This window comes from Schistocerca americana, chromosome 2, assembly GCF_021461395.2.
Source record: "Schistocerca americana isolate TAMUIC-IGC-003095 chromosome 2, iqSchAmer2.1, whole genome shotgun sequence".
Classification (NCBI taxonomy): domain Eukaryota; kingdom Metazoa; phylum Arthropoda; class Insecta; order Orthoptera; family Acrididae; genus Schistocerca; species Schistocerca americana.
In genome coordinates, this window is record NC_060120.1 from 243,002,185 (window position 1) to 243,029,047 (window position 26,863).

Consider the following 26,863-nt stretch of genomic DNA (forward strand, 5'->3'; position numbering starts at 1 on the left):
CTCCGTGTGACGTCAATTGTGTGAAGGAAGCAGCGTGTGAAGAGTACCACTGCTAGTATGCATTTGAAACAGTGCTCCCCCATCTACTAGGCAACAGATGAGAAGAGCCAAATTGGTAGTGCTGACTGCGTACTGCCGGCCGGTGTGGCCGAGCGGTTCAAGGCGCTTCAGTCTGGAACCGCGCAACCGCTATGGTCACCAGTTCGAATCCCGCCTCAGGCATGGAGGTGTGTGGTGTCCTTAGGTTAATTAGGTTTAAGTAGTTCTGAGCTCTAGGGGACTGATGCCCTCAGATGTTAAGCCCCATAATGCTCAGAGCCATTTGACTGTGTTACTGGAACCCCCACTCTCTGACATCGAAATGTAGCAAACATGAAAACAATTAGCATGGCTTAATGTCTGTATGCCCAACAAGAAAAAACACATGCACTTTGTAGGTGACAGGATTACGAAATACCAAACAGAAAAGAAATTTTACTATTTTTTGTAATGACAGTCTACATTGCTGATAGCCTAACACTGGCACTGTATATAAAATTGCTAAACAAATCACTGTTCAAAAATATTTGACCATTTTTTTAGTTGCAAGTACCACTCAGGCACAACACATTGTGTTGATCTCTTTTTCCCTGTAGTTTTTTCTCCTCTCCCACTGCGTAATATTTATGTCCTTGTAAGTGATCAACCAACAATGCCATCTCAGCTTGACTTGCTCTGCTTCATGCATGCCTTTGACCTTGACCGATCGCTCCCCTCTAATTCCACTTCTTTCTGAATTTCTTTCCTTAAAGCAGCACGCCGTAAAAATCTAGCACTTATTCACGGTGGTAATTGTGTCTTCTCTTCTTTCTTTTGCTTGTGCTTCCTCTTGACTCTCATTGCTTCTTTTCTGTTCTGCTTTCTGTGGGTCTTTGTAATACCTGCTCTACTTTTCCGGTTGTTGCACCAGGCAGAACACCACAAACATCTCATATTAGCTGTTACTTCGTCCTGCTTATGATGTTATTCTATTAATACTATACTTAAAAAACTACTGGTATGTTCTTAATTCCTTTCCCAAAAATTCTGCATACATTTCATCATATCTCTGGTAGTATGGATCATTGCAAATAAAGTTTAAACTCGCAGTTTTCTTGTTTTTAGACTGGTATTTATCCAAGAACATCTGTTCAACATCTTCGTATGATTAGTTTACTTCTTCTTGGTTCCTGAACAATATATCTTCAATTTTCCTCTCTCTGCCTAACAAACTTTGACTTTCTTTTTCTAAATCTTATTTTTATTTCATACCAGTTTGCTCCATCTTCCATATGATGATAATCTTTGTATCAGCTGCTTGAGTCTGCTTTACAGTACCCAAGGACATCTCCTTACCTTCCTCTGTGTATGATAAACTTTCTTATTCTTCCTTCAAAGACAACATATCGTTATGTTTCTTATCAAAGTCTGACAGACTCTGACATTTTTCTTCTGAGTCTCTTTTCTTTCCCCCACATAATTTTGCTCCGGCTTCTGTGCAATAATAACCTTCTCATCCTCTGCTTGAATATTCTTCTGTGGAGTATGCTCCTTATCCACAGAAAAAGACATCTGGATCCACACCAGGAATTTGTGCATTTGATTGATTATTATCACGTTTGATGCATGTATTAGTTGCTTCAACATCTAAAATTGCATTAGCTGACATTCTGCTTGACATGTTCATGTCAGAACTAGGCATTTCAGTGAACAAGTCGGTGTCTAAATCTGCTTAAAAAATCTGACTCCTCGGGTGACATACAGTCTGTAAGAACAGTAGATGCATTTTGCAATTCCTCCATTTTCTCATCCATCTCCTTTTCTATAACCCTTTTCCGTGCTTCCCCGGTTGTCTTACTTTTGAACTGAATTTGTACAAGACTAACTACTGGTACTTGTTTGTTCGCTGATGAGATTTTTACGCTCAGAATTCGAAAGTACAAAACACAAGCCTAACTAACTGTTCTCCATCATGCTATAGGGATATACTTTTTATGGTGACTGTTAGTTGCTGTGTTTAATGCTGCAACCTGCATCACTCCCTTGTGTTGTCATGATGGTCGTCTCTAACCATATCAATCGAAGATGCCGTAGATTTCTGTTTCATGCAGAATTTGTCTGCGATGAAGCTGTTTTATTACTTTCTCCACATGTATACTCGAAACTGTTATTCACAGTTAATTCTCATTACTGTTCAAGAAGCCACCTATAATTAAGGAGTACAATATCAATAAATTATGACACTGAAGATAGCAGTAGTCCTTACAGGTGGTTTCAGCTAAGTTGGCAGATCATGTGACTGTTTTCTCATGTGGGCCTGTCTTTGATGGGGTAGAAGATGCCTGTGCCAGGACTGGAGTAGGTGGTAATGGGTGACAGTATGAGATAAGTCTTGCATATAAGTCTGTTGCATTGATATGAGGCGTGAGGCAAAGGGTAAGGGGTTGGGAGTAGGGGTATCACTGTGTCACATTCTACTTGGGCATGACAACCAACAGAGAGCAGGACTATCCCATTGCTTAGCATGCCTTACAACGCAATGTGCTTCACCTTAATGAGTGCTTCACAGCCTGTGCCTTCTGGATTCTTTCCACTGACACCAGGTGGGAACTCCCCATACAACACACCTTCTATTCCCATAACCCCTCTGGGTTGTAATCTTTACTTGCACTTGTTCTCTGCCTGCGTATCCCCTTCCTTGCTTGTACTCTAGTACTGTACATGCCATGCATCCTGTCAGTGCACATATGTAGTCCTTTCCCCTTCTGTTCCAATGTTGCATGTAGCAGGTGTATCCTGTTCCCATCATGCTCCAGCATGGTCCCACAGGCAGCACTAGCATCTTCCCCCAACCCTAGCCTGCCATCCCATCCCATCCCATCCCATCCCATCCCATCCCATCCCATCCCCCCTCCGCTCCATGCGACTACCTTACTCCCACTCCCCACCCCAGATGCAGTTGTAATCAGGCCTTAGTGCCCAGAGATGTCAGTGGCCATGTGTTTGTAAGTTGTGCTTGTGCTAATATGTGTCTGTTTTCAGCTTCTGATGAAGGACTTTGTGTGAAAGCTGAATATCTCTAGCTTTCTTTTCATTGTACCTGTCTGTGATTCAGTGCACTCTCTGTGTGTTGAGTAGCATTTAGCCTTTCCATAGTGCAGAACTCTGGATATAGATACTTGCCAATTACCCAGTGAGGAGCAGCTAAATTAGACTTGATATTTTCTGTTAAAATAGCTATTCTTTTTGTTTAGTATTGTTTATTCTTGCAGGGAACATTAATCCGTGTGTTCGATACATCTACTGGGTTGATGATAAATGAACTTCGTAGAGGGGCACACACTGCTAACATTTACTGGTAAGTTTATTCTTAATAAGCTGAAGTACTAATTAGCATCTACTTCCCAGAAAGTGCCATTTTTACTGTAAATGATCGTTTGGCAATGTTTGTTGATATGTAAAATTCCAAATTGCACCGTGGTTTGAAATCCGTGTTGAACTTTCGGTCCCCCTATAACTAGCAGGGTACGTCAATTCTCAAAGGCAAGAGGATGGCTTACTAATCCCAACAAGACCGTGATTGATGACAGCTTTACTAATTATTTGGCAGCTTGGAAGTTAGCATAAATGATATTGATTCACTCGTCATGTTTTATGGAATGTGCTATAGGGAATAATTAATCAGGATGTTGAATGTGTCAGGGTATACATTGCCAGAGAAAAGTAGCTCTGAAAAAAAAAGTAATGTAGGCTGTATTAAGAATTAAGTCGCATTGATCCACTGTACCAGTGTAAATTAACATAACACAGTTGTCAGAAAGCCACTGTTTGGAAAATGGTATTGTGTTATTTGCATGACTATGACAACAGTTGTTACTGAAAAATGTTGGTATATATACATCAGACATACCTGCTTATCAAGTTGCTAAAGGTACATCCACACAATACCCAGGAGCAAAAAGACATGCACAAATATTGGCTGAATGCACACAGTGGAAATGTGGTCAGTATGGCATCCACATGCTATCTCAAAGTTATAGTAATCCACTGTAAGGTTTTCGTATTCTGGTTGGGAAACTAGCAATGTCTGTCTCTAAGCAGTGTAAGGTTGCATAAGACAATTTCCATTGACATTAAGGCTGGTAGTAATGCTTAGTTACCTGAAAGCTTATTATTTATACCCAAGATTGAGCTGTTATGTACAGGCTAATCACATTTGGTTGTTGACATATAATGGCACACGAGATTCCCAGCAATAAAAACAAGCTTTGCACTTTGATGCATGTCATCCATTTTCAGTTAAGTGCTCTTGTGTGAAATGCATGCTTTCCTTTCATTATAAAATTGACCAAGCATGGGCACGAAGTAGAACAGAAAAAGACAATGTGTGAGTGTGCCTTGACAGCGGTTTTCAGTCTGTGAATCTAAATGGTGAGATACTTTGTAAGAGTTGTGCTTTTAATGTTTTTTGTGATTCTCAGACATTTTCATTTTTACCCCTTAAGCCTACAGGCAGCTCATTGAAGCACTCACCATAATTCAGTACCCCATCCAGAATCTTCAATAATATGTATTTTTTATTATTAGAAAAACTGCAGTTAATGAGTAACTGTATTGGGAAGTGAGTCTGAAAATGCCATTGTATTCATGGAAATCTTAAGCTGGCTATAAGACATAAAAGCAGCTGTTTAATATTGCTGAGAAAGTAGCAGCTGTTTCCAAAGTAGAATTTTACTTAGTTACATTTAGTAATTACAAAAACATATATATGCAATGTGTATTAACACGATTCACATTGTCCGTCGCACTTCACATAGTGTAGACCGGGAACTGTCTGCTAGGCATGCCCGATGTAAAACTGACTGGGCACGGCCCGTGCTGCCTGAGTTGTTGTTGTTCCGCCTCCAGAGGGCGCAGCCGAATTCTCGCATGCCCTCTGGTGGACGGGACTTTACTTGCGGCAACTACTGTCTGTGATGCGCCGTGCCGATGTGCGCCCCCCGCAATCTTTCTGGTGGCTACTGCACTCCTCCTCCTTCGGGAGGTGAAGCCACTGTGATCCACTGTGTCGGAAGGTGGAGTGTCGTGTAGTAGCGATGACCTCCACATCCATTGGAATGCTGGAGTCGGGGGGGATCTGCCAACCCTCGAGCCCGAACCTTTGAATACAGTTGGAAGTAACCCACACGAAGAGGCCCCCGTCATCCCACCACTGGAGCCCGGGACAGAACGGGTGACAAGCTGTCGAACTCCGGATCCCGTTCCACCTCAGGAGGGGCAAGACCCAGTGGCGGGGACGATGGGGAAGGCACGACCACAGGTGAACCAGCCTCCAGAGAAACCGGGCCTGCGAGGGGGGCCAGCTCTCGCCAGGACATCTCTAACGATGGCGATGCCGGTGCTGGAGCTACTGGAAGCCACCAAGGCTGAGAACCGTCGCAGTGTGGTGGAGTCACAGTTGGGAGGGGCTGTAGCGTCCCCTGAGAAAACAACACGGGTGCAATGGGGAAGCCAGCACCTGAGGGGTCGGAGGGTGGGTGCCCAAACGTGGACCTAGCTGATTTTGGTGACGACGTACCTCCCGGTCCCCTGCCTGCAAGGTATAGAGCCGGCAGCCATTGCGGCGCAGGACCACCGCCGGTATCCAACGTGGATTGCGACCAAACCCACATACCCAGACCGACATACCCGGTGGATAGCGGTACCCCTTTTGGTGAAGACTGGTGAGGACCTGGCCAGAGGAGGTGCAGCAGAGTCCTAGGTTGGCGCCCATGGAGGGGCTCTGCAGGGCTGCATTCTCCCATCGGTGTGGTCCGGTATGCCGTCAGGAAAAATGTCAACGCCTCCTTCGCAGGAAATTCGTGCACATACTTTCTCATCTGCGTCTTAAACGTGCGCACCATGTGCTCAGCTTCCCCATTCGATTGTGGATGAAAGGGGGGAGAGCAAACGTGCCGAATGCCGAAGCGCCTACAAAAATCCTGGAAGGTCTGCGAAATAAACTGAGGTCCATTGTCTGATACCAAGGTGACTGGCAGACCTTCCATAGAAAAGATTTTTGCGGGTGCCTGGATTGCAACTTCTGAAATGGTTGAGGAGCAGCGAACCACATATGGGAATTGGGAATAAGCATCAATGACAATGAGCCAAAAGCCATTGAGAAACGGGCCCGCAAAATCTGTGTGAACACGTTCCCATGCCTGGGTTGCAGGCGGCCATGAAGAGAATGCTGACCTGGGAGACGCATGTTGGCTCGCACACTGGGAACAGGTGGCCACCAAGTGCTTAATTTCTGTCAATACCGGGCCAATACACATGTCTGCGAGCCAAGGTTTTAGTACGAGAAACACCCCAGTGCCCCTCATATAATAACGTGAGGACCTCCCTTCACAGACTTGCAGGAACAACCACGAGAGGAGCCGAATCATCGGTAGCCAGAAGGAGAACTCCTTCCAAGACTGAGAGGTGGTCTCGTAGAACAAAATAATTACGAAGAGGGTCCGAGGCCCAGCCTGGAGGTCAGGGCAACCACCCCTGCTGAACGAGGCGAACTACTTGCTGGAGAACCGGGTCAACTGCCGTTTCCCTGGCGACTCTAGAACTAGTGATCGGAAAGCCATCAACCGCTTGGTGGGACGCCACATCCAAGTGAAAAAACATAATTTCCTCCCGATCGAACTTAGGATCCGGGCCCACCGGAAGACGGGAAAGAGCGTCGGCATTGGCATGCTGTCCGGAAGGGCGAAAATGAATGTCATAATGGTACTTAGAGAGGAACAAGGCCCAGCGCTGCAGTCTGTGGGCCACCCTATCCGGAATCTGAGAGGTGGGGCCAAATAATGATATTAGTGGCTTATGGTCAGTGATTAACTGAAACTTAGTGCCATACAAGAAAGGGTGAAACTTGGTAACAGCGTAGACAATGGCCAAAGCCTCTTTTTCCACCTGGGAGTAATGGGCCTGCGCGGGACTAAGAGTTTTGGACGCAAACGCCAGTGGCTACTCGGAGCCATCCACATTGCCATGGGCCAGGACCGCCCCAACCCCGTACTGCAAAGCATCTGTAGCCAGGACCAATGGCTTATTGTAGCCATAGCTTATTGTAGCCAATAGCTTATTGTAGCCAAAGTAGCCAAACAAGGCACTGACATGAGGAGGCCCTTCAACGAGGTGAATGCGCACTCGCATGCAGGCGAACAATCAAAAGGAACTCCCTTGCGCAGAAGGCAGTACAGGGAGCGGGCTGTGGTGGAAGCCCTGGGAATGAAACGGTGGTAATAGGCAATCTTGCCTAAAAAAGCTTGTAACTCCTTCAGCGAAGCGGGCCGTGGAAGGTCGACGATACCTTGGACCAAACTTCCTAGCAGCTGGACGCCGTGCCGATAGATGGTGTAGCCCACATACTCAATGGACGGTTGGAAGAAGTTTGACTTACGCAGGTTGCAACGCAGGCCCATGGACCTGAATTTGAGAAAGAGGGTGCGAAGGTTGTGCAAGTGTTCCTTCGTGCTGTGGCCTGTGACAATTATGTCGTCCAGGTAATTAATACAATGAGGGATGTTGACGACCGCCGGCCATTTGGAGTCCTCATCAAGTGATATCTGATGATAAGCCTCCGAAAGATCGATTTTCGAAAAATATTGGCCTCGCACCACGTGGGAGAACAATTCATCAGAACGAGGCAAGGGATAGGTGTCCACCACCAATTGGGAATTAAAATGGTGGCGTTGAAATCACTACAAAGACGTAATTTTCCCGAGGGTTTCCTGACAATAACGAGGGGCGAAGCCTACTCACTAGAAGAGATGGGAAGAATGATCCCAAGGGCTGTCAGCCAGTCTAGCTCTGCTTTTACCTGAAGGCGGAGAGCCAAGGGGATCTGCCTCGTGCGTAGAAAATGCGGGCGAGGCGACGCCTTCAATGTTAAGTGAGCTTCAAAGTCTGAAACACGCCCCAGATATCCTTAAAGTCAGAGGTCAAAGAATCCAATGATTGATAGGGAACATCTTCGGAGACCAACTGTATGGTGTCTGCGATAGGAAAACCGAAAGTTTGAAAGGCATCCAATCCAAAAAGGTTAGCGGAGCTTGCATCATTGTCAACAATAAAAGTAAGAGGCCGAGTGACTGATTTGTAAGTAATGTCGGTAGTGAATTGACCCAGTAGGGGAATGAACTGTTTACCATAACTGCGGAGACACTGGTAAACTGGTGCCAACGGGGGCGACCCAAGGTCGGAGGAAGTTTGTGCGTTCAACAAGGAAACTGCCGCGCCCGTATCTACTTGCAGTTGTAATCGGCGCGACCGAACTGACACCTCGATAAAGAGTTTGTGTGCCGAAGCGTCGGGAGCCTGGCCCGATGAAACTTCCTGAATGCCAACGTCCATGTCCTCTGTACCTGCTTCCTTCAAGTCTTTTGAGGCTGAGTGGCAAACTTTAGCAATATGTCCTTTTATATTACATTTGCGACAAACGGCCCAATGCTGGGGACACTCTGACCGATCATGATGTACATAGTACGACGCACAGGACGGTAACGGGCCGGCGGCTGGAACTCTGTTTACGCGCCATGCGGGAGCGGCCGTAATGGCCAGATTGTACCACTCGCACATTGTCCACCCCGGATGCAGTGGACACGGCCGCACTGCCCTGAACCACCCCGACGTCGCACCACGCTTCCAACTGTTGACCTGCAGCGTGAGAGACTTCATACGATTGAGCAATGGACAAGACTTCCTCGAGGGAAGGGTCTTCCAACTGCAGGGCTCGGTACTGGACCTCCCTATCAGGGGCCGAACGAACAATGACGTCGCACACCATAACATGGGCATACGACTCTCGCGACTGCACCGTGACAAAGTGACACTTGCGACTAAGACCGTGCAGGGTAGCGGCCCACGCCCGGTAAGACTGATGGGGCTGTTTCTTGCATTGATAGAACTCAACTCTAGCCGCTACAACATGCGTGCGGCGGCGAAGGACGAGGGTTCCTGCAATGTCGTTAGCTGGCGCAAAACTTGATACAGTGAGGGAGATATCCAAGACAAGAAAAGGGCACGACATACCACTGCATAGGAAACATGAAATGCCTGGAAATGCTGCCAAAGGCAATGTTCATATGCGTCCCAATCCTCCGCCGTCTCGTCATACAGGGGAAAGGGAGGAGGGAACGGCGCCGGAGCAGACTGCGTGGAGAGCAACGCCAGAAGTGCTTGTTTCATGGTTGCCATGAGCTCCATCTGCTGCTCAACCAAAACCCGCACTAAATCCTCCGTGCCGTGGATAAGCTGCGAAACCGTAACGGCGACGCAACACGCGAAAGAACGACCCTACTCGCCACCAGTTGTGTATTAACACGAAACACGTTGTCCGTCGCACTTCACATAGTGTAGACCGGGAATGTCTGCTAGGCATGCCCGATGTAAAACTGACTGGGCACGGCCCGTGCTGCCTGAGTTGTTGTTGTTCCGCCGGCAGAGGGCGCAGCCGAATTCTCGCGTGCCCTCTGGTGGACGGGACTTTACTTGCGGCAACTACTGTCCATGACGCGCCGTGCCGATGTGCGTCTCCCGCGATCTTTCTGGTGGCTACTGCACAATGTAGTGGTACTTTCCTGTTAATACGGTGTACAGCTTAAGTTTCTAAATGTTGCTTCTCTTTTGTTAATGTACATCTTAATGTATCTGTTTTCAGTGTATATCTTGATTGCAGGCTTTGTCAGCATATTCCAGTGATTAAATCCTTTCAGGTGATTAGCCAAGTGGTGGCATCTTCTCGCAACATTTCAATGAATTTTGTACCCATCTTCTTTGCCAGGTGGCAATGGTTATGAAACTCATTGAAACCTTGTGACAAGATGATGCCACCAATCAACTGATCACCCAAGAAGATTCTGTCACTATATCTTGAATCATTAAACATCCCAGAATAATCTTCTTCTTGATAGGTTCCATGATTGTCAAGAAATGCGTGAATGTATGCAAACTAAGTAATTTGATAGCTTATAAACAGTCATTGTAGCTTATTATCTGACTACACAGAACATTTTACATATTCTGCTTTATTTTTTGTTTCAATATTCATTAATGCATTCTTTTGGAACCAGGGGAACACTTTTGTTTATTTGAAGTAATGTTGTAGTTCTTGTAAGATAAATACAAAGCATTTGCTGTGAACCAGTCATGGCCCTATTCAGCCATCACATGGACCCTGTTGGGTGTGTTGAGGCTCTTGATTAGCATATTTGTATCTCCAGCAAACCCTACAACTTTTGGACAGTTTCTTAAAGGCTTTGGATAGTCTTCTACATAAGCTAAGAGTAGGACTGAATCCAATACAAACCCTTGTGGGACAGCATATTTTATGTTCTCTTATTCTATGTTTAGTTTTACACTGCAGCACAGCTTGTAATTTTGACTGTCTGTTGCCTATTATGAAGTTGACACTCAGTGCTTTCAAGAGGATTGGCATAATGTTTTAGTATTCAATTGTTATATTCCACACAATCAAAGGGTTGATGTTTTCAAGAGGAGTGGCATAGTGTTTTAGTATTCAATTGTTATATTCCACACAATCAAAGGGTTGACTGTCGCATAAAATGCTGCCAGGATGTCTTGTCTGTTTTTTTACATCCCTCTTATGGGGAATCAGAATTCAAGGTGCTCTTCTGAGAATGCATTTATTACTCAGTTAAATTATACTCACCGTTTATCACACAATTTATTTGAAATTGACATTGGCCAGTTTTCTTTCTCATTCTTCCCTAGTCCCAACTTTTGGTCCTTCTCTAGCCACCTTGTCATCATCAGTATGTTAAATCTAATTTTCCTTCCTTCCCTCCCTTCCACGGGTCATTTGCTTGATGTGTTGTAATGACACAAAATGAGTTGATTTATACATAATATTAATTACTGGATATAAGGTCTGCCTGTTATTAACTTAGCTGCAGTAATCCACAGAGAGTTTGTAGAAATGTATGGCAACAATGCACCATCATATGATGCAGTGGTGAGATGTCACAGATGTTTCCAGCGTGATCAGAGAAGTTTGAATGATGAAGAACAAAGACTATCTCTTTCTGAAGAATTGGGAATTCCAAGAGAAGTGGAAGTCCAGGTGCTTGAAGACTGGTGTGTCACATTCAAGATGATAGTAGAAAAATTGAAAATAAGTGATTTATCAGTTTTCAGCATCTTGCAATGACAGATGTCGCCAACTGATGATTTCTGTGGCTGCCCACACTCATTCATAAAGCCCGCCGAACTCAGGCGGCAGCAGCAGAAGTGTAGCAGCCATATCAGGCCAATCCAGATGACTTCTTTAGATGCCTAATATGCATTTACCTGTACATCTACGTACATAAATACTCTTACAAGCCACCATAACGTGAATGTGGAGAGTACCATTTACTGTAACACTGTCAGTTAGTTTCGTTCCCATCTGTACAAGCCTAAATTTCACTTGTTTTGTCTTCAACGCTGACTACTGTAAATATGTAGCTAACAGTTGCATTTAACAGTTCTTTACTTTCACTGTTCACAACCCCCCAATGTTACACAGCTAACGTGGCCAGTTCACTATTGGTTAACTTTTGATAAGCCTCATTAATAGTTTGCAGGCAAATGTCAGCATACAAGTTGATGCATTGTTGTTGTTCTAACCAATACAGGTTTCTCGTCTGAAAATCGGTCATAGACTGACTGTCTCGGGACCAAGAACTGGGCCTTTATATATCCTCATAACAGGTACTGAAACTATACATTGTTCGATGTTTCATTTACAGAAATTACAATTATAACATAACTCATTCAGTTAACTGAATATATAGAAAAATTCCTTCTTTTTAACAGTTTCTTCTATGACAAGGGATAGACCAAGTTATTTGTTTAAATGATGAAATTAACAGATATAGTTATACAAACAATACTTTTGACAAATGTGGTAATTATTTTGGAATTAATTAAGGGCTGGCTTTGCTAACACGTTTTCAAATAGAGCCAAATAAATACTAAAAGAATGGTAGTGGTTCGTTTATAACTGATACAGAATTTATATTTGTTTATAAGTCAACAATAGAATCTAAGTCACAGAACAATTACTGATTTCACCCTATAACAAAAGATATTAACTAGAAATAGTCAAAATAAATTATGAAATTGTTGTCATACACAAAACTAAGCACAAAATTAGATCTGGTGCTATATTCTTTAAAGCTGAGGGTCATCCTTTCTCTTTATGAAAATGCAGATTATACGTACGTATGATAATAGTAATTAGTTAAAAATGAAAAAATGAATTTAAGGAAGCAGATGGCAAAACAAGAGAGGAAGTAAAAAGATTCCAGCTTGCCTCGTCACATCATCAGTATAGAAGCGAAATCCGATATCTATCCCTCCAAAAAAAGGCTGTGTTCTCTGGTCCCACCAAAACGACAACCTCAGAAATAGCAACATATTTGGAAGAAACAACCAGATATTTGTGACAGTGAAGATATAAATTTTGCAGCTGTCGTATTAGGATGATGATGATGATGATTAAAAATAGTGATAACACAGACTACAGTGTTAGTACACTAAATTCAGTCCAAACAGGCCTTGGAAGGCCCAGTGGTACTGACCGCCGCTGTGTCATCCTCAGTCCACAGGCATCACTGGAAGTAGCTCCTCAGTTTGCCTCACAAGGAGTGAGTGCACCCCGTTTGCCAACAGCCCTCGGCAGACCAGATGGTCACCCATCCAAGTGCTAGACCAGCCCAACAGCTCTTAACTTCGGTGATTTGTCGGGAACCGGTGTTACCAATGTGGCAAGGCCGTTGGCACAGGGTTAGTAAGCAAAATTAATGTATCCATTTCTTTTTATTTATTTTGTTTCCCCCAGTATTATCAAAATGTAGACAGTCAGTAAATGACATAAGTTTAGAATATGTATAACGTTAACTTTTTGGCGAATGCTTTATATCAGTGAAACAGTTTGTAATTTTGATCAGTCAGAATATGTTAAAAATAAATTTTTCTTGAGGAGCATTTTAAAAAAATGGGAGTAGTTTTATATTCAGAGTCATCTTATACTCGGTTAAATACGGTATTCTTACTGCTCACTTTTGCGCAATCAGTACTTCCTAAGTGATGAGTTACGCCAAAAAATTAATCTATTCGACAGTACTGTGTTGAAATATGTGAAATATGTCAGGAGGTTGATATGTTTGTTTCAGAGTTTAGTGGTTATACAAAAAGCAAAAATAGCTGAGCTTATTTGTTTCAGAAGCTCAGTAATATGCTTCTTCTAGTTCAAATGTTCATTAATATGTACCTCAAAAAATTACATTCTACCATGGCTACTGATTCCTGCTCCTGTGCTACATCAATTGTTGGTATGACTCTATACACTGATTGTAGTGTGTATTTTCAAAATTTGGTGAGAGTCCATTTTCAGAGAACCTCTTACTAATTACGAGGGCAGTTCAATAATTAATGCAACACATTTTTTTTCTGAAACAGGGGTTGTTTTATTCAGCATTGAAATACACCAGGTTATTCCCCAATCTTTTAGCTACACAACACTATTTTTCAACGTAATCTCCATTCAATGCTACGGCCTTACGCCACCTTGAAATGAGGGCCTGTATGCCTGCACGGTACCATTCCACTGGTCGATGTCAGAGCCAACGTCGTACTGCATCAATAACTTCTTCATCATCCGCGTAGTGCCTCCCACAGATTGCGTCCTTCATTGGGCCAAACATATGGAAATCCGACGGTGCGAGATCGGGGCTGTAGGGTGCATGAGGAAGAACAGTCCACTGAAGTTTTGTGAGCTCCTCTCGGATGCGAAGACTTGTGTGAGGTCTTGCGTTGTCATGAAGAAGTAGAAGTTCGTTCAGATTTTTGTGCCTACGAACACGCTGAAGTCGTTTCTTCAATTTCTGAAGAGTAGCACAATACACTTCAGAGTTGATCGTTTGACCATGGGGAAGGACATCGAACAGAATAACCCCCTTCAGCGTCCGAGAAGACTGTAACCATGACTTTACCGGCTGAGGGTATGGCTTTAAACTTTTTCTTGGTAGGGGAGTGGGTGTGGCGCCACTCCATTGATTGCCGTTTTGTTTCAGGTTCGAAGTGATGAACCCATGATTCATCGCCTGTAACAATCTTTGACAAGAAATTGTCACCCTCAGCCACATGACGAGCAAGCAATTCCGCACAGATGGTTCTCCTTTGCTCTTTATGGTGTTCGGTTAGACAACGAGGGACCCAGCGAGAACAAACCTTTGAATATCCCAACTGGTGAACAATTGTGACAGCACTACCAACAGAGATGTCAAGTTGAGCACCGAGTTGTTTGATGGTGATCCGTCGATCATCTCGAACGAGTGTGTTCGCACACTCCGCCATTGCAGGAGTCACAGCTGTGCACGGCCGGCCCGCACGCGGGAGATCAGACAGTCTTGCTTGACCTTGCGGCGATGATGACACACGCTTTGCCCAACGACTCACCATGCTTTTGTCCACTGCCAGATCACCGTAGACATTCTGCAAGTGCCTATGAATATCTGAGATGCCCTGGTTTTCCCGCAAAAGAAACTCGATCACTGCCCGTTGTTTGCAACGCACATCCGTTACAGACGCCATTTTAACAGCTCCGTACAGCGCTGCCACCTGTCAGAAGTCAATGAAACTATACGAGACGAAGCGAGAATGTTTGAAAATATTCCACAAGAAATTTCCGGTTTTTTCAACCAAAATTGGCCGAGAAAAAAAATGTGTTGCATTACTTATTGAACTGCCCTCGTATTTGGAAAATATCATTTACTAACTCTCATGCTGCTTTTTCTGTAATAGGATTTATTATAACACTAGTGTCATCTGCAAAAAGTGCCAATTTTACTTGTTGAATGGTAAGTGGAAGGTCATTCACATATATAAGGAATAGGAGTGGACACAGAATTGAACCCTATAGGACGTCCTTTGTTATTTTTACCCTTATATGGGGCAAATTGTCACAGGAGTATACTGCTGAAATTTCTTTTTAGGTTATGGGAGACTGTTAAGGTCAAGTGTCACAAAAAGCTGTTGAAGAGGTGTTTTTGCTCCATGGTAGTACTCCAGCTTATTCTGCACAGGGCACAGTCACACATGCTGCTTCTTTGGGCTATCAAATTTTGCCTCAGCACCTGTATTCTCATGACAAGACACCCAGTGACTATTTCCTCCTTTTTGGAAGAAGAAATCATTGTGTAGTAGGCAATTCTAAATGATTACAAGGTGATTTTTGAGGCAGAATGTTTTGTATACAGCCAAGATACAGACCTCTACAACAAAATTATCCCGAGTCATCCAAAAGTTGGGAAAAATGTTACACGAAAGGTGAACATGTAAAGATGGACTCACACCACCACCAAATTTGAAGGTCATAATTTGAAATTTTTTGAGATGTGATCATTAAAACTTTGACTACACCTAATAAATATGGCCAATGAGATGACCATTCACAGATGAGTCCACATAATTAAAATAATATTTAGTTTAATAACAGAGACATGTATGTAATGCTTCTGAAGGAGGTCCCCAGAAGGAACTTTTTAGCTCATTTTCAAATTTAGCTTCACTGCCAAACATCTAATCAGTGGTTATACAATCAAAGATTTTTGGCAGTGGGATTATTAACTCCTTTCTACGCTGAAGTCAGTTTAAGAAGAATAAGTCTTTTTTGTCTAGAGCTGCAGTTGTGCACATCATCATTTTTTTTCTGGACTCTAATGGGCTATTGACAGCAAATTTAATGGAAGAAAATATGTAATTTGATGTTCTAGTTGAAGTAACTACGTCTACATAGTTGTCTGCAACAGAGTTGTGGGTGAGCATCACGTATTATTCTGACGGCATCCTTTTGTTGTTTCCCAGAGATGAGTTCCCCCCAGAATTTATTGATGTGTTTTTCTCAAAATTGTAAAAGTGGGCAAACAGCAGCGGTAAGGGGTCATTTGACCAGCTAGTGCATAAACATCCACGAGATGGTTAAAGTAAGGCCTTTTTTTCCATTCATTTGTATGTTGTACACATTTCACTCAAGCTGTACCTCAGAGTTCTAACACCTTTAGATTACTGTTTTGGGTACAACACATTGCATATCCCCGAAATGCAGCCTGTTTCTTGAGTTCCTGAAATTTCTTAATTTATTTCCATTATTTTGAAACAAACATTGAAATTGCACTTTGGGCAGATTAATGTTACTTTTTGTACACATTTTGCAAAGCCAGATTTTTTGCATTTCTCGTTCTTGTTTCCTTCGCACATTCCAATTCGACACTTCCACTTTTTTGTTTTCGTCCGGCCCTCAACTGACTTATTGCTCCTGTTTTGCTCTTTGTTGTTTCCCATTTATTTACCAGCTGCAGAGTGAAACATTTCTCTTCAGATTATTTTTTAATAATTGATTACAGATAATCCATGCATTTATTAGTGCCACATCTAAGGCACTGTTAAAAGACATGCATCAACCATCTTCTGTGAGTAATTTTAGTTGCATAATTATGAATAATTTGATCAACATGATCGGAACCATACTTTGTGATGTTATAGAGGATAACAGTTTCTATTTTCTTCTTCCCTTCTTCACTCATTGCTTCTTCAGGATGTAGTGTGCTGATAGTTGTGACATTCTTATTCTCCTTTCTTTAGTACACTGTCAGGGTGCACTATGGGTTATTATTATTTTTCTTCTTTTTTTCCAGTGAGGTGGTGGAATGTGAGAATTGACAAACTGCCTATTGGCTTCTGTCTCGGGTTCTTCGGCCAACGTTCATCTAATGATTTTTTCTGACGTTTCGCCAGCCCAAGTGGCTGGCATTGTCAAAGCTTCACCCTCCATTGCCCTCCAGTTCACCACCGGCAATGGAGGGTGAAGCTTTGACAATGCCAGCCACTCGTGCTGGCGAAACATCAGAAAAATCATTAGATGAACGTCGGCTGAAGAACCCGAGACAGAAGCCAATAGGCAGTTTGTCAACAAGTGGCCACGAAAGCCTTAACAATTTTGTAATGTGAAAATTGCTCATGCATTTTGAGATACCTCAGCAAATCGTGTTCATATTCCCACTATGAAAGTTCTCTTCTATTGAAGTTTCTTAGCAAGCTGAAGGGATGTGAAAAAGTTGTCTTTTGTCTATTCCTTTTATTTCTAAATGAATCAATGAGGCAAAAACTGACATTGTGTCCCAGTGGCTGGTTGTCTGGTCAATTTCATTCTTGCCAAGGCCCAAGAAAGTATTACAGTTGTACTTGGATGCCACATTTGTCAGGTTTGTAAATCTGCTCTAGGCTTTGTTTGGGAGTAACTGCTAAATCAGAATGAGATTTTCACTTTGCAGCGGAGTGTGTACTGATATGAAACATCCTGGCATATGAAAACTGTTTGGCAGACTGAGACTCAAACTTGGGACCTTTGCCTTTCACGGGCAAGTCTTCTACCAGCTGAGTTACCCAAGCACGGCTTATGACCCATCCTCACAGCTTCAGTTCTGCCAGTATCTCGTCTCTTACCTTCCAAACTTTACAGAAGCTCTTCTGTGAAACATGCAGAACTAGCACTCCTGGAAGAAAGGATGTTGCACAGACATGGCTTAGCCACAGCTTGGGGATGTTTCCAGAATGAGATTTTCAGTCTGTAGCAAAAGGCAAAGGTCCCGAGTTCGAATCTTGGCCCGGCTCACAGTTTTAATCTTCTAGGAAGTTTTATATCAGCGCGCACCCCACTGGAGTGGCAAGTAATCTGATCAGTTCAGAATCTGTCTCTTGCCATTTTATCCCTGATAAAATTAAGGCCCCAAGAACTTGAACAAATGTCATCCAAGGTAACACCTATAGTACAGAAAAGCGCATCTGGCATAAGTGGTACTAATCATTGCCTTAATTCCTCCAACAACACTGTCCAGGTACCATTTTTCATTTCATTCTGGGCATTGTATTCTGAGCTTTTAATGATAAGCAGCATCAGTTTGTCAAAAAGAAATCAGAAGGCACTGATTACGAAGCCACCCACTCGGTGGTAGACTCCTTCAGGACATTCAAAGCAGGCAATGGTGTGTTAGTGATCATGTACTTCAGTCCATCTCTAGCCATGTACCTCACTGCACCAGTTGAGTTCTCGGAATAATTTGGGGAAAGATTTGAAACAGGAAGACATCTACTAATGGCATCTTCTCCGCCTCTTCATCATCGTCAGTGGCAGAAAATCCCCATCTGACTCTGATAACTGATTCAATATCAGAGTTCTCCAGAATATTCAAAAGCTCTTCCTTAGTAAGACTATGCTGATACAGCAGCACAATTGAAAATGCTTTTTACAGGCCAAAACACTAGCTAACTAATGAGCTGAGTAGCTACAGCAACACTCAAAATACAATTAAAAATTTAAGTTACAATTTCCAGTGTGGCTATCTTTTTAACAAAGTTTATACCATCATTCAGGGTAGAAGTTGTTGCCCAAAGCAGAATGCGACACAGATATCTTTTTGTAACACCAATATTTTAAAAGGGAGTTATGCCAGGGGTGAATTGAGCAGATCAGTGTGTGGAGCACAGTAACACATGCTGTTTTCTGTTAAGTGTTTGTGTGTTACTGTGCTCCATACTTTGACCTACTATAGGTGAGTGGTTTCCTTTCCCTTGTGTTATATATTTCTCCACCCAGGAATTTCCATTATTGATCTTTTTGATTAATTTATTCATATTCTGGATGCCCAGCATGTGTCCATTGATCTCTACTTTTGCCACATGTAAGTTATTTTTGTTTTTGGGAAGTCTCATGTCTTTATTTTTATTCATATAGAATTGTGTAACGTGAGTTGTAAGATTAATGGCTGTACCATTTACTGTGGACAATTTGTAGACCATTGCCATTGTTCTCCTGGCAGTGTGTGGTGTGGATGTATGTGAGTCTTTCATCGGTATATTTGTGTGATCAGCTGACATCACAATTTTGAAGAGCTCCCCAGTGTTGCAGATAATTCATGTATGTAGGGCAAGAACAGGAGTGGCCCAAGGACCAAACATTGTAGAACATCATGTTTTTGTGTTTCACCACTCTGAATGTAATCTCATTACTATTGTATCATCATATAATTTGTTAATGGGAATCTCTGTTTTCTGTTGTTCTTAACTATCGCCACACAAGAGGAATGCCGTAAATGTCGTACTGTTGTACTGTCCCTAGTACAATTTTATGATTTACACAGTTGAAGGCATTGACAAGACCTCAGATAATTTTATTTGTCTAACTCTGAGAGTGTGACATTATATATTGTTTGAAGGCATTGACAAAACCTCGGATAATTTTACTTGTCTAATTCTGAGTGTGTGATGTTGTATATTGTTTTCTTAGTAAAGAAGCCTTTATGGAAGCCTGACTGAGCCGTTTTTAAAAAGTTATTCTCAGAAAGGCAATTTTTTATTCTGTTGTAAGCTACCTTCTCAAAAGTTTTTAAGAACACAGGAAAGATAGAGATGTTCTAGATTAGATTAGATTAATACTTGTTCCATAGATCATGAATACGACACTTCGTAATGATGTGGAACGTGTCAGGTTAATAAAAGATGTCTGTACAAGATATTACATTACACAAAATATTGCATGACACTAATGTTTAAGTTGTTTTTTTTCCCTTAATTTGTATCTAAAAATTCAGCCATTAAGTAGAAGGAGTTGTCATCTAGAAATTCTTTTAATTTATTTTTAAATATTAGTTGGCTATCTGTCAGGCTTTTGATGACCAAAGACTTTTGTGGCAGCATAATTCACCCCTTTCTGTGCCAAAGTCAGATTTAACCTTGCATAGTGAAGATCATCCTTTCTCCTGGTTATAGCTATGTACACTGCTATTACTTTTGAACTGGGTTGGATTATTAACAACGAATTTCATAAGTGAATATATATACTGTGAGGTTACTGTGAGGATCCCTAGATCCTTAAATAGATGTCTGCAGGATGATCATGGGTGGGCTCCAGCAATTATTCTGATTACACGTTTTTGAGCAATGAATACTTTTCTACTCAACGATGAATTACCCCAGAATATGATGCCATACGAAAGCAGTGAATGAAAGTAGGCATAGTAAGCTAATTTACTGAGATTCTTATCACCAAAATTTGCAATAACCCTAATAGCATACATAGCTGAACTCAGACGTTTCAGCAGACCATCAATGTGTTGCTTCCAGTTTAACCTCTCATCAATGGACACACCTAAAAATTTTGAAAATACTACCTTAGCTACAGACTTCTGTTCAAAGTCTATATTTATTACTGGAGTTGTGCCATTTACTGTACGGAACTGTATATACTGTGTTTTATCAAAATTTAAAGAGAGTCCGTTTTCTGAGAACCACTTAATAATTTTGTGAAAAACATCATTTACAATTACATCACTTAGTTCTTGGTTTTTGGATGTTATTACTATACTTGTATCATCAGCAAAAAGAACTAACTTTGCATCTTCATTAATGTGGAATGGTAAGTCATTAATGTATATCAAGAACAATAAAGGACCTAAAACCGTACCCTGTGGGACCCTGTACTTAATAGCCCCCCAGTTTGAGGAATCAGCTGTTGTTTTAACATTACATGAATCACTTATTTCAACTTTCTGCATTCTTCCAGTTAAGTATGAATTAAACCATTTGTGCACTGTCCCCCTCAAACCATAATGATTTATTCCATAAAAACACGGGAGAACTGCCGGATATCAGTAACTTCCTGCCACGATATTTCGGCGCAGAGTCTTCTGGCCATATTCAGGTGAATGCCACTGTAGTAGTACTACAGCAGATATCAGTAACTTCCTGCCACGATATTTCGGCACAGAGTCTTCAGGCCATCTTCAGGTGAATGCCACTGTAGTAGTACTGCTGTAGTACTAGTACTGTCTGAAGATGGCCAGAAGACTCTGCGCCGAAATATCGTGGCAGGAAGTTACTGATATCCAGCAGTTCTCCCGTGTTTTTATGGAACAATCAGTACGCCGGGAAAGCTTTAAACAACGCATAATGATTTAGCTTATCTAAAAGAATTCCACGATTTACACAATCAAAGGCGTTTGAGAGATCACAAAAAATACCAATGGGTGATGTCCGGTTATTCAGAGCATTTAATATTTGATCAGTGAAAGTGTATATGGCATTTTCTGTTGAAAAGCCTTTCTGAAAACCAAACTGACATTTTGTTAGTACTTTATTTTTACAAATATGGGAGGCTACTCTTGAATGCATTACTTTCTCAAAAATTTTTGATAGAGCTGTCAGAAGAGAGATTGGGCGGTAGTTGTTGACATCCGACGTGCAATGGTTTTACAATGGCATATTTCAGTCTATTGGGGAAAACGCCCTGCTCCAAAGAGCTATTACATACGTGGCTGAGAATCCTACTTATCTGTGGGGAACAAGCTTTAAGTACCTTGCTGGAAATGCCATCAATTCCGTAAGAGCTTTTACTTTTCAGTGAGTTTATTATTTTACTGATTTCAGAGGGAGAGGTTGGTGAAATTACAGTTGTTTCAAACTGCACAGGTGCGGCCTCTTCTATTAGTAGCCTTGCCTCTTCTAGTGAAGATCTAGATCATATTTTCTCCACAACATTTAAAAAATGATTATTGAAAATATTTTCAATTTCTGGTTGTTTGTTAGTACACTTGTCATTCAGTTTTTATGGCACTAAAGTCTTCCTGTGCTCTTGGTTGCCCTGTTTCCCTTTCAATAATATTCCAAATTGCTTTAATTTTATTATCAGAGTTACTGATCTCAGACATGATACACATGCTTCTGGACTTTTTAATAACTTTTCTTAGTACCGCACAATAGTGTTTATAATATTGAACAATTTCGGGGTCAGTACTCCCTCTTGCTGTTAGATACAGTTCTCTTTTATGGTTGCAAGATATTCTTATTCCTTTAGTTAGCCAAGGTTTTTTATATGTTTTCTTGGAATTATGTTTAACTATTTTCTTGGGAAAACAATTTTCAAATACCCTTAAAAATGTATCGTGAAATAAGTTATATTTCAAGTTTGCATCCTAAAGTTTGCAATATTTATATTGTTAATTGAACGCACTGCTTTGAAAGTCTGATTTGATATACTGCATGGAGCTATGTCATGTACTGTAACTAGCTGTGCACCATGATCTGAAAGACCATTCTCAACAGGATAAACATTTATGTCTTTAAACTTATCTTGGTCTATAAAAAAGTTATCTATCAATGTACTGCTGTTCTTTGTTATCCGAGTAGGAAAATCAATGACGGAGCTCAAATTGAAAGAATTGAGTAATACTAAAGGTCATTCTTCCTATTACACTCTTTCAGGGAATCAACATTGAAATCCCCACAAATGATAATTTGCTTCCCCCTGTCTGACAGATAGCACAACAAAGCATCCAAGTTTTCTAGAAATAGCTGGAAATTCCCTGAGGGGGACCTATACACTGTTACAATTATGAAAGTGCCATAATTTAGTTTAAGTTCAGTGGCACATGCTTCCATGTGTTGCTCTACACAAAATTTTTTAGTTTCTAAATTTTTTACACTGTGGAAGCTTTTGACATATATGGCAATTCCTCCTCTCATCATATTATCTCTACTTACATGTGCAGCTAATTTGTACCCATTGATGCTAACCTTTTGCATATCAGTGACAATGTGATGCTCAGACAGGCATAGTACATCTACTACATTCTCAGTTTCTATATCTTCTAAACAAAGCAGAAGCTCATCAATTTTATTCTTCAACCCCCCAATATTTTGATGAAATATACTAACATTATTTTTCACTTTACTTTTGTGTGTATCTTTAACTTTTTTAACATCTTTAGTACCTGCCTGGCTGAGTTTCCCACTGGACACTGATCTTACACTAAAAAAGAGTTTCCACCATGAGAGGTAGTTCCTCCCCCCTTTAAATTTCCTGCTATCAGCCCAGCCAGTTTACCCTTCCCTTTCTTGTTGAGGTGTAGGCCATGTCTATATATAATCCCACCTACAGAGTGAATCAACAGGAACCACACCAATGTGTGACCCTGCACCAGATCCAAGTAGCCGTTCCAACTCCAAATTAACTCTCCTGACAGAAGAGCTCAAATGAGGTCGGTCGTGGCGCTCCAGAACCGACACAAACCCAACACTGGTATGACTCGATGTTGATGCAATCTTTGCCAGGTCACACTCTACGCTGTACCCCGGATCTCTGTCAATACTGTTGCCCGGCCAACCCACAGTAACCACGGTATCTTCCTTAGTAAAGCCTCTACATAGTGAACGTAAATCCTCTGTAACCTGCCCCAGTCCAGCACTAGGTTTGAAAAAACTTGTGACCTGGTATTCTGACCCTAATTCATCCTGCAGAAGTTGGCCCACACCCCTAGCATGCGAACTACGTAGCAACAAGACTTTCTTTCTCTTTGCATACTTCCCTACATTCTTATTCAATTTGCTGCTGAAAGCTTGTTGAGCGCTGTCTACATCTACTTCTGTGAGAGGCTCATCAGTTTCTGACTGAGGCAACAGGTCAAACCTATTTTGTACATTAATAACAAAGCTGTCAGAAGAATTTCTTGGCCTGTTCCTTATGCCTGTTGCCACTTCCCACCCCTGTTTACCCTTCTCCCCCCTTAACCTGCCCAGTTCTCGCCTATCCTCATCTAACTCAGCCTGAAGGGCAGCAATTTTCCCCTCCTGTTCCACAATCTTTCTATCTCTACTGCATAGCCTACAGAACCACTGATGAGTCTCGCTCATTTTCCCAATTCCCACGCCACTACAATCGCCCCAATGAAAAATATTACTACATCCATCACACCAGACCCCGGAGCTAACGATTCTACGGCATGTCAGGCACTTTACACTCATGATACAAATCGATTTTAGTGACAGAAAGACAATTAAGTTACCGGAAAACAATGAAAATACGTGTATGAAAAATTAGGCCTACTCGCGACTATGTAAACAGTGGTTCAGAAGTTTTTTACTGGAAATTACTTAAGAGATGACGATACTCTACAGATATAAAGGGGCAGCAAACGTATTTAGCACACTAAGCTATCAGTAAGTGCACTTAAAATTGCAGTATGAAGTTTCATCTGAAAGCTCAAAAGTTCGGCCTGGCCGCGATATGTAAACAAAACGAACTTTACGTGATTACTGTGAAAATCGCGAGTAAGACAAAAACCTTTAATGGTACGCTTGAAGAGCACTATAATTAACCTAATAAATTAATTTTTAAAGTGGTAAAAACAGTTTATTACTACTTAAATTACTTACCTTGTAGGAGAGCTGTGACTCAGACGTCTGTATAGCAGGTGCAGGGCTACCAACAGTACAGGTCACAGTACAGGTCACTCACTTCAATAAATGGTTACTAGTATCTTGTGCTTCAGTCTTTCAGGAAGTATTCCTTGTCTCATTGATCATTTACAAAGATGATCCAATACAGGATGCCACTAAGTAAGGCCAATATTGTACTATTCGGATTGAAATACCATCATAGCCAGAAAAGCATTGCTTTTTAATAATCACTGCTTCCTTTAGTGAACTAATGATGTTCCTAAGAGATAATGTATTGCCTGTTGGCTTCTGTCTTGGGTTCTACAGGGGACTTTTGTTGAACGATTTTGCAGCACAAGTGGCCCGAATTTCAGAGGTTCAACCATCATTGCTGGCAGCAGTCAGGAGTTGAGCCAGTGGCCAGAGATTATAGGTAAATGTCGTGCAAATATCTGTGAGCTTTCCTCTGGTCATTAACTCTGTTATCGCTCCACAAAGAGATTGGTAACCACTGAACTGAGTTGAATACCCATAACGACACATTCCAGCTGCTCGTAGAAATAGCCATTCTAGATAAAGTAGTTCATGGTAAGACATGCATGAAAGAGCTTAGGAAAGGGAACTGATATGCTCCAGATAGTCACTGGCTAGCATTTTTATAAAAAAAAAAATAATCTCAAAGCTGACCAGTGTCATTTGGTCCAAGTTTTAGTTTCTTCAGTTTCTGAATGAAATGTCCCTAGTCTTTTGTTCTTTCCCAATTGTGGTTGTAGCAGAGGGGCCAAGTGTTTCAGTAGTTGGTGAAAGTCGATGAACCAGGAGCATTTACGGACAACATGCATAGTTTCAACAAGAAAGAAGAAAGCCTCAAGTAAACAGATCCTGGATTACTTACATGCATGTTTGAAAGAACAGGCACTGTTGGCAAGCCACAGCTCCATGATATACTTTGAAGTTTATTCATTGACTGCAAATGCATTGACGTCAGCTGTATTTGGTAAAGATCTATTAGTCAGTAGTGACATGTGAAAATCTGTGCTGGACCTGCACTCAATCCCAGTTGTACAATTTATTACAAGCTAAGACAGCCACACAACAGCAGCAACATTGGTCTCAATTCCTTCTTGTCTTCTCCTCTTTGTGCAGGAATCCAACTAATGTTGCGAGCATAAGGTTATGAATTTACTGGATTGTGATAGAAGGATGTAGGAAGTGTGACATGTGAAAGTTTGGGTTGTTCCATGGAACATGCATGGATGGTTGAAATGGCTAACATGACTGCTCACGATGAGTGGGAAATGTGGGTTCGAGTCCCGATCTGGCACAGATACTCATATATCACTATTTGTAGTAGATCTATACCTATACAGCTGATGTCGAGAAATTGACAGTGTAAATTTCAATGACCCTGGATTCTCTTACTGCAGCGAACAACTGTTGCAGGTAACAGGGAGGAACCACAGCTGTAATGGTCAGGGAAAAGCCCTGAGGCAATGGTGTGCACAGGTACATATAATCTCCAGCCATAGGCTTGATGCCAGTGTACCATCATCAATGTAGGGTGAACCTAAGACAGTGCCAGCCACTTGTGCAGACGAAACATCAAGAAATTCATTGAACAGACATTTGGTGAAAATTGTGAGATGGAAGCCAATAGGCAGTGCATCAACAAGTGGCCCTGAAATCCTCAACAATTACCTAACAGATGATTTGGCTGAACTGTTATTTGGGGATTGTGTATGCAGTGCCAGGCTAAGTAAACTTTCAAGGGTTCCTTTTTTCCCCTTTTTTTCAGCTGCTGTCTGGAAGAGTTTATTGAAATTAGTGGTCAATAATGTGAGTTTAATATTATCTTTGTCACTACTGTTGTCATCAGGGAGTGAATTATCATCTGCCTTACTGAGATTATTAGTTTCATTCCTTATAATTCTCAACATTTCCTTTTCTTTGTTCTTGGAATATTGAATTTTAGCATGTATAGTATGTGCTTTTCACCATTTTGATAAAATGATGACTACGTTTTCAATACTACTTGTAGTACATCTTTAAGTCTGGATTAGGGCTTGTCCTGTAATCAGTTAAGCTCTCTCATGCTGCAGAAGATCCAGATATTAGCCACACTTTCTCTACACTTCCATTGTAGTTGTCCCAGATCTATTGTAATTTCTCATCTTCTGTGTTTCCAAGGAAACCTATTTCCATATTTTATTCTGTAAATTGTCCATAAATAGTGCAACTAAGTCAGCATTTATGATTCTGTAAAATTGTGCTATTCCCTCCGTAGTTAAACTGAATTTGCTTTATTACTGCCATTTGATAATTTTGTTTAGATAAAACATTTATTATGTGTCTGACATCTATTTCATGAAAGATAGTTCAATTTAAAAATAAATTAGCAGTCACTATTGCACTATCTCATTCTATTCTTATTGGAAATGTTACCTTCGAGATCAAATCAAAACTGGACATCAGTGCTTCTAACTTTCATTTATCAGAACCCTCTGTGTGGTGGTGCTGCTGGCAGAACATGATCTCTGCC

The 26,863-nt window shown here is 41.6% G+C and overlaps 1 protein-coding gene across 1 annotated transcript in view; it reads left to right on the top strand.

Moving 5' to 3' along the window:
• Positions 1–26,863, top strand: part of LOC124595286 (WD repeat domain phosphoinositide-interacting protein 3) — a 128,941-nt gene that overhangs the window by 67,599 nt on the left and 34,479 nt on the right. Inside the window, exon 5 of the mRNA XM_047133969.1 lies at positions 3,291–3,376. Within this exon, the coding sequence (XP_046989925.1) occupies positions 3,291–3,376 (86 nt within the window). The remainder of the gene's footprint in view (positions 1–3,290; positions 3,377–26,863) is intronic.